Genomic DNA, 9,656 nt, shown 5'->3' with positions numbered 1-9,656 from the left:
AGGCTACGAGTCAAACTCTATGAAAGAAAATTCTGTGACGAAAGTTTGAAGAGGGTTTTGCGTGTTGCAACGGGATTATGTATGTTGCTATGTTATCGTATAAATAAAGTTGTCGATACTTGCGGTTTTCCATCAATTTACACAAATGTATAAATTTGTGGGAGCGGAGCTGCCGGTGGAAAGTGAGTCTTCCCTGACGTTATACAGGTGAGACAGAAGTCAGATTACATAAAAAAAATTGTCCATTTTCTTTTTTTTCATTCTGTTCACCGATGAAGCCAATTGTTACATTAACTGCGAAATCAATAAATAGAACCGACGGTATTGAAGTGGTACCAACCCCTAAGTGAATGAATCTGTCCAAAATGTAGGGGGCAGAAAAGCTGATGATTTGGTGTTGCATCTCAGGAAATTTACATTTGTTCGTCCACAGGAATATCAATTCAAGTCACTTCCAAAAGGCAACCAAATGTTATTCTTATTGATTTCTCCATTCTTTGTTTGTGTATAAAAATACTTTCATTAAACTATGTTCCACAAGTAACCAGATCTTAGTTTTAAAATTCCTGAAGTTTCTCTGTTAAAAATTCTATTAACTCACTTTTCACAAATCATCAGACGTTGCAATTTAATTGTCTATGGATTTGTTCTTTAAAAAAATCAGTCTATTAAATCTCGTTTCACAAGCAGCCAATTTATTAACATTTAACGAAGTTTAATAGGTAACCAGTAACTATTACCGAATTGTTAACATTTCCGCTAATAAATTTAATCACATTATTTACATTTCCCAGACAACTGGAAGTTACTGTTTTTTTATTCACAATTTGTTCGTTCACAAAAATATCATTTTTTTAATCACTTCCAACAATCAATGAAATTATGTTAGTATTGATTTCTCCATTATTTCTTTGTGCAGAAAAAATACTTCATTAAACCACATTTCACAGGCAAGCATTCTTAGCTTCAAAAATCCTAAAATCTCTTTGTTATAAGTTCATTAAACCATGTTTCACAAATCATCAGATGTTGCAATTGCTGAAGAAGTCTTACGTTGAGCGGTTGTGTTAACGTATAACATCCATGAAGTTACTAACCCATTAAAGGGCCCATAACAACACGACATTGTCCTAACACACTTCTTGCGTGTTGTTAACCACAATTCTCTCAACACATGTCTTGGTACAATTTTATACACTGCTGCAAGGAATATAACTATAAACACACACAAACCAAGTAAAACTGTCAAGACGAATAAAGGTGACACACCACGATGGTTTGCATCACAAGGGAGACTACCCACGTACTCCCATGAGCAAGTATCAGGTTTGTCACACGAGGAACTTTTAGTCCTTATATGTCTCTCGAAACACCATCTTCGCAGTTCCTGCAATTTACAGTCACATAGAATCGGATTTCCTGATAGACTCAGCCACGATAACCTGTCGTGTCCGCGAACTAAATTTATGGTTACACTTTTCAGCTTATTGTTCGAAATGTCCAGAAATTCGAGGTCTTTCAAATTGTAAAACAAGTGGATGGATTTCCCACCAATGTTGTAACGCTTCAATGGCTGTTTTTTATAATCAGCTTCTAGTTCTTTCAAATTATTGCTGTTTAAACCAAGTTTCTGGAGCTTTGTTAAGTTTTGAAAAGCCACCATAGAGAACTCACTTATATTGCAATATCCCAAAAACAGAGCCTTTAATTGTGGTGCTATAAGGATAGGACTATCATTTTTAAACATCAAATTGTTGTGCGACAAGTCTAAGACTTTTAGATTTGTGTTATTCACAAACATTTCAGGGTCAATAAAGGTAATTCTATTGTAGCTGATGTTGAAGTGGTAAAGTTTAGTGGTATTGTATAATGTATTGCTGTGTAACCGTGCTATTTTATTCATACTGACATCCAGCTTTGCTAAGTTTGGGATATTCTTGAACATGTCTGATTCGAGAGAGCTCATGGTGTTGTTAGTCAGGTACAATTCCTGAAGATACAAATTCCTCTTGAAAATATCAGGATGGAAACTACCTATCTTATTGTTACTCAAGTCCAAGTAACTTAAGTCAGTATTTTGAAAGGTGTCTATATCCAGAGAAGAAAGGTTATTGTTGCTCAGATCTAGAACCCACAAATTGCTATTGTTTCGAAAAATCTTTGGATGTAGAAATGTGATCAAATTCCCACCAGCAACGAGTTTCCTGATATTTGTGGTGTTCCTGAAAGTGTCCGGGTCAAGTGTACTGATCCTGTTTCTACTTATGTCTATAATCCATAAGTAATGATTGTTACAAAATGTATCTGGATGAAGAGATTCCAACTTATTATGACCAAGATCCAAGATCCAAAGACGAGTGTTGTTTTCAAATGTGTTTGGCTGCAGTTTACGGATGTTGTTGTTATTAAGGTACAAACTGCTCAGTCTGGAATTGTTCTTAAATGTATCAGGATGGATTTCGCTGAGTAAGTTGTGATTAATATACACGTATCGAAGTTCTGTGTTGTTGGTAAAGGTGTCTGGATTTATGTGCTTGATGAAATTATTCGAGAGATATAAGTGGCGGAGGTTTGTATTATATTTAAAACTATCCGGATGAATACTTTTTATGGAATTATTCTTCATGCTCAAATAAAACAGGTTTGTGTTGTTTCTAAATGTGTACGGATGGAAGGAATTAATCTTATTATTGCTAGCAAAAAAACGTGTGAGATTGTAATTATTCCTGAACGTGCTTGGATGTAGATTTTCTATTTTATTATCACTCATGTACAAATTCTCTAGTTTACTAGTTTTCTCAAATACGTCAGCATTTAAGTAAGTCAACATATTGTTGGTAACATCTACGCTCCTGAGATATTTGTTCTTTTCAAATAGATTGGAATCTATAGATGAAATCCTGTTGTCACTTGCAAATAAGTTGCTGAGATTGGTGTGTTTAAACGTATCCTCGTGAAGTTCCGTAATCGTATTATGGCTGATATACAAAAATGAAAGCCTTGCATTGTTTTTGAATGTCTCGTGATGTATCTGTGAAATGACATTCCTGCTTAGGTCAAGTTTCCACAGATTTGTGTTGTTCTTGAACATTGCTGTGTCTATAATAGATATTTTATTGTTACTAATGTTCAAATATGACAATTCATAGTTGCTAACGAAGGTGTTACTGTGTATTTCAGTGAGGAGATTCTTGCTTACGTTCATACTCAAAAGCTCAGCATTGTTCTTGAATGTGTTTGGATGAATTGTCGTAAGCTTGTTGTTCCCTATATTGAAATACTTAAGTTTTAAATTATTCGTGAACGTATTCACATGAATACGACCAATGAAATTCTCCCCAACGTCTAGACGTATCAGATTGAACGTATCTTTAAAGGTATCAGGATGGAGGACACTAATTTTGTTATTCTGGAGCCTGAGTTCATGCAGTTTTCGCAATCCTCGAAATGCACCTTCTTCCACTGTGTGCAATCCATTATTGCTTAAGTCTATACGGTTCAATTCCCCTAATCTCATCTTGTGGAACACGTTATTTCTTACAGCTGTGATGTTGTTGTAAGAAACTATAAGTATAGTGATGCTTTCTTCGAGACCCGTTGGAATACTTGTGAGGGAGGCGTTGGAGCAGTTTGTGCCATTTACAAATTTTCCTCTGGAGCTGTTCCAGGTGAACACGTCACACTTGCAGACTGAAGGGCAAAGGGCTGCAGAGCACACAGCAGCCAGAAGATTGGCCGTTACCAAAATCCATAGCAAAGGAGAAGACATCAGGACCTGCGATCACACATGAGTTTAAGTATCTCCTCGCTTTTGGTCATAAGCAGTGCATGAAGAGCATATGTAATAATTACGGAGTATCGCGTGCATGATTCTGTGCGTGCAAAGCGTGTCAATGTTGCGTGAGTTACATAGTCATAAATCTAGTCAATATAAATTCAAGTTGATAAAATTATGGTAGCAACAAACGAGTAAGTACAACTTAATTAATTTGGCAGCGTCATCTATAAGTGGATATTCAGCGATGACTTCGCACTATTTTTCTTCTGGTGAAAAAAGAAATGGCGGGGTAAGGGCACTCGAATTAATAAACCATTGGGTATTTTATATGGCATTGCTTTGCAGTTTCATGTGAAATAGAAGTAGAGCACGAATTCTGAGGACGATTAGGTTGATAAAATTGGACGACATACAGACGTGGACAAATTATTAGCAAAATTGAACATTTTTATTATATATTTTCACAAAATATCATTCTTCAATTTAGACTACAGTTGACATTTTTGTGTATTTCCAAATTATTAGCAAAATTGAAGATTAGTGTTGCATATTTTTCAAAATTTAACTCCTCAATTTGGACTACAATTGATATGTTTGCATATTTACAAATTATTAGCAAAACTGAAGATTTTTATTGTATATTTTTACAAAATTCGATTCTTCAATTTGGACTACAGCTGACATTTTGGATATTTCCAAATTATTAGCAAAACTGAAGATTTTTGTTTTATATTTTTACAAAATTTGACTCTTCAATGCAGTTGACATTTTTGCTAATTTACAAATTATTAGCAAAATTGAAGATTTTTATTATATATTTTTACAAAACTTGACTCCTCAATTTAAACTACAGTTGACATTTTTGCATATTTCTCTCTACCGTAATGATGGAAATATCCAAAATTGTCAACTGTAGTCTAAATTGAAAAGTCAAATTTTGTAAACAAAATATCATAAAAATTGTCAATTTTGTTAATAATTTGTCCACGTCTGTATAAATCGGAAATGTTTTTTTTTTTTTTTTCGTCGAAAGTTGATCAAAGTTTCACCAATCTCCTCTCTTAATGGAGGACAGCGAGCAAAATAATAATTAGCCTACTATTACAAGCTTTAAATATAAATATCATTTAATTATTTGAAAGACTAACAATTTAAAATACAATTTGCTCCAGGTCTACATTCATTAACAATATCTTCTCCTAGTCATCTAACCTTAATCCATTTAGGCTGAGAGAAATGCTCAAGCAGAATTTGGAACAGAGTAATATGAAACTCAGTACCAATTTAAAAAAAGGAAACCAATTAAATTACGTCTTTATTTACAGTAAAACTGTATCAACTTAAAAAAGAAACCAATTAAATTACGTCTTTATTTACAGTAAAACTGTATCAACTTAAAAAAGAAACCAATTAAATTACGTCTTTATTTACAGTAAAACTGTATCAACTTAAAAAGGAAACCAATTAAATTACGTCTTTATTTACAGTAAAACTGTATCAACTTAAAAAAGAAACCAATTAAATTACGTCTTTATTTACAGTACAACTGTATCAACTTAAAAAAGAAACCAATTAAATTACGTCTTTATTTACAGTAAAACTGTATCAACTTAAAAAAGAAACCAATTAAATTACGTCTTTATTTACAGTAAAACTGTATCAACTTAAAAAAGAAACCAATTAAATTACGTCTTTATTTACAGTAAAACTGTATCAACTTAAAAAAGAAACCAATTAAATTACGTCTTTATTTACAGTAAAACTGTATCAACTTAAAAAAGAAACCAATTAAATTAAGTTTTTATTTAATGCAAAATCTGTACTTACTTACTTATGGTAAATTTCCAATTTTCATATTTCCATTTGAACACAACGGACATATTCTGTACAAAATCTAGATTTAACTATTAATCATAATTTTACTTTTCATAATCACATGTCCACACCTGTGGAGTAACGGTCAGCGCGTCTGGCCGCGAAACCAGGCGGCCAGGGTTCGATTCCCTGTCGGGGAAAGTTACCTGGTTGAGGTTTCTTCCGGGGTTTTCCCTCAACCCAATATGAGCAAATGCTGGGTAACTTTCGGTGCTGGATCTCGGACTCATTTCACCGGCATTATCACCTTCATTTCATTCAGACGCTAAATAACCTGAGATGTTGATAAAGCGTCGTAAAATAACCTACTAAAATAAAAATAATCAAATATTAAGTTAATGAAACAAATATTCTCTACACAAATCTATAATTTATTATTAGAAATTTAAAAAAATTACAAAACTTTTCGACTTCGACACTTCTTTTGTCATGTTAGCACTAAATTGGAATACGTCTAAGTAATTTGATCTCCCACTTGTAAGTCGCAAAGTAAACGAATTGAAAAAAATATCAAACAATTTCTCAACTTACCGTAACTTTATTTAAAGAAATAAACCATTATTCGACCTTTCATAACAAAATTTCGTACAACAGTTTGCTTACTGAATTTCATTTAATTGCTCTTGTTGCTTGCAGATTACCTGCTGAGCGACTGTCTTTTCTAAAACATTCAACGGTATCCTTTTTATTTAATTTATTTATTTTACGACGCTTTATCAACTGCTATAGTTATTTAGTATCTGAGTAAACTGAAGGTGATAACGCCAACGAATTGAATCCTGATTTCAACGCTGAAAGTTACCCAGTATTTGCTCTTAATAGGTTGAGGGAAACCCCACGGAGAAAACCAGGTACCTTTGCGTCACCCAAAATCAACAGTCTACTGGATAATATCGAAATATTGTCACAAATTCAGCTTAACCCTCAAACATCAAATTTAAGAAATCGACAATTATTTCACTACAAAAAAAAACTACTACTCATTTTCATGTTGTTTTATGGTCTAGATATTTATGTAATTGTTATTGTTAAGTATATTGTAATCAACTAGAGTCTGCTGGGCGGAGGAGACGCCCCTATTGGCCTTAATTCTGCCAGATTAAATAAATTATTATCATTATTACTAGCCGTACCCGTGCACTCCGCTGCACTTGTTAGAAATAAATATAAAGTAATTACATAATTAAAATAGGACATCTGCCCCAGGTAACATTCGTGTTTGATAGAAGGATCAATAGTTTAATACGTTACTTAATTTAAATTGTATTTAAATAATTAAAATGCGATCATTTTGGTCCAGAGACCACTCATTTCGTGCAATGATAATTCCTTTAGCATATTTCTTATTTGTTATTACATGCAAGTAATTAAAGTATGATCATTTGGTTCAGAGAACATTCGTTTTTGATGCAACAATAATCCGTTTAACATTTTTCTAAATTAGTCTTGAATGCATCTTTAATAAATCACTCCAAATTAATAGAGTGGATTGTGTACGAAGATAATTTTTCTGTACGTAAAGATCTATTTTCATCTTACCTCATTCCTTATATGTAGTATTACAACCATCTAGAAAAACCACAAATTTCAAATAGTGAAGGAATTATCCAAATTAGTTTCTCAGATTACTTCGTACAAACAGACAAATTTAATATTCTCTGTATATTAATACCGATAAACGTCAAGGTCGCCTTAAATAGACGGAGTCATTTGTTTTAATTTCATTATAGCCATCGATGTCGTTGCTGCAATTACTCCTTTGTGACATATCGATTTTCAGATTTTTACTCTATTAAATAACTTAAATAGTTATACAGCAAATAATACAATCTCCTATATGTAATTATATTTCTTTCTTTCGAAAATGTAAGAATTCACGATCTCCTATGTACCACTGCCATTGAATGAATAAATCTGCTTTTTCTTCCTACTGAAAAATTTTATATTTTGCACACAGGAATTACGGAACAACGACGCTATAATCTGAGGCGGCGGTGAAAATGTATTGAATTGTTATTTTAAAACTCTTGTATATCCTTAAATATCAGTCCTATCAAAATTTTGCCTGGGATAAAACTTATCGGAAATAATGTTTAAAGAAACGTTTGTTATGTAACATTTATCACAAAAATCAATAATAAGCGAGATATTTCGATTTATTTAATTCAGGCCCCCTTATAACCCCCTTTGAAATAAAGTATTTTGAATACCATATAGCCTAAAATCTAAGTTACAACGAACTTGATTTATATTCCAATTTTCATCGAAATCCGTTCAACCATTATCTCGTGAAAAAGTAACAAACATCCAGACAGACAGACAGACTTAAATATCAGTCCTATCAAAATTTTGCCTGGAATAAAACTTATCGGAAATCATTTTTAAAGAAACGTTTGTTATGTTACATGTTTCACAAAAATCAATAATAAGCGAGATATTTCGGTTTATTTAATTCAGGCCCCCCTTATAACCCCCCTTTTAAATAAAATATTTTGAATCCCATATAGTCTAAAATCTAAGTTACAACGAACTTAATTTATGTTCCAATTTTCATCGAAATCCGTTCAGCCATTATCGCGTGAAACGGTAACAAACATCCAGACAGACAGACAGACAGACATACAAACAAAAATTTCAAAAAAGCGATTTTCGGTTTCAGGATGATCAATTATACATGTTAACATCAATTATTTTTGGAAAATCGAAAATTACCAGAAAAAATTCGCTTACAGATTTATTATTAGTATAGATTATTATTATTATTATTATTATTATTATTATTATTATTATTATTATTATTATTATTATTATTATTAACACAAATAAATAAATAAATAAACAAATAAATAATTCCATGAAATTAGTGACATTACTTTACGGTTCACTCTGCATAAGGTACATGTAATATAAAAAGGGCTAAGGTTATTAACAACTTATTCTAAGATACATTTGCTAAATTCTCTCCTCAGATTTTTCTTTCAATATAGGCCTACAACTCTTTTATTTTTTCTTTAAATATTAACAATAATGCTGATAGAAGTATGTTAATTACAATGCAGAAAAATCGTACTATGGCAAAAGAAATAGTAACGTCATGTAGAAATTATTATAGATATTTAAAAAATACATATTAAAATAGATAATAAAACATTTCGTCATTATTTCTTATTATCTTTTAACGCACTTATTCAGAACTTTGCTTTTACTTTTCCATGACCAAGTTTGAATTTTAATATACAAAAAGCGTTTCCGCGTTATAAAATATTGGTACTAAAACCCATCCCGCAGTTCAGACACTAGCACAATACAAATACTTCTCACAAGGCAAAAACTTTCAAGAGAATTACCTGTATTTATATTAACTCAAAAGTTCTATAAGCAAAACGAAATGGCTGTTATGACTAGCAGCAGGTGAAGTCGACTGGCTCGCAGATCCCCTGCCCAGCTGCAGATCTGAATGACTCTCGAGTTTAATGACGGTCATTATCAAATCTGCCTGCAATTGGAGTCATGATTGGTATATTCTGTGTTTAGTCTTGCCTCTTAAGTGACACGGAGAGAGGCACGCCACTCGGCAGGCACGTATTCAGCGCCAAGCATCAGTTAACAACATCAACTCCCTTCCATGAAGCCTGATTCACACTATCCGAATTCCAGATGGAAGTAGGTAGCGAACCGACCCCATTCTGCTAATATTTTATACCGAACAGCAGTGATTTTCTACATCGCTGGATTGGCCATGGGTCACCCATCTTACCAGCTCCTCTCGACTGGCCACCTCGCAGTCCTGACTTCACAACTGTGACAATGTGCTGTGGGATTTCATCAACAGCACTGTTACACAGGAACGGTACGGCACCGTTGATGAATTGAAGGACGCCGTGCGCTTTCCAACAGATTACACCAGGAATGCTGAGGCGAATGTCGCACCGAACCTGGCGACGCATTATTTTGTCTTAGGAGTATTACAGGAGACATACTGACTCTTTGGATACTTAGGAAA

General features: G+C 33.0%; 1 protein-coding gene across 1 annotated transcript; it reads right to left on the bottom strand.

Annotated features, from left to right (window-relative positions):
* Positions 1-245: 245 nt before the first annotated feature.
* On the bottom strand, positions 246-9,091 carry LOC138696917 (insulin-like growth factor-binding protein complex acid labile subunit). The gene is made up of 2 exons (XM_069822408.1): positions 9,001-9,091; positions 246-3,775 (listed from the first exon to the last, which is right to left on the bottom strand). Exon 2 carries the CDS (start codon positions 3,767-3,769, stop codon positions 1,013-1,015), a length of 2,757 nt encoding a protein of 918 aa, XP_069678509.1. The 5' UTR covers positions 3,770-3,775; positions 9,001-9,091; the 3' UTR covers positions 246-1,012.
* Positions 9,092-9,656: the final 565 nt, after the last annotated feature.

The sequence above is a fragment of the Periplaneta americana genome, chromosome 3 (genome assembly GCF_040183065.1).
Source record: "Periplaneta americana isolate PAMFEO1 chromosome 3, P.americana_PAMFEO1_priV1, whole genome shotgun sequence".
NCBI lineage: Eukaryota > Metazoa > Arthropoda > Insecta > Blattodea > Blattidae > Periplaneta > Periplaneta americana.
The sequence above is the reverse complement of the archived record's forward strand: the minus strand, read 5'-3'. Positions and strand labels throughout refer to the sequence as shown.

Bases quoted from the DNA above. Each gene is read 5' to 3' on its own strand.
- LOC138696917 (XM_069822408.1), bottom strand. From the start codon at position 3,769: ATGTCTTCTCCTTTGCTATGGATTTTGGTAACGGCCAATCTTCTGGCT.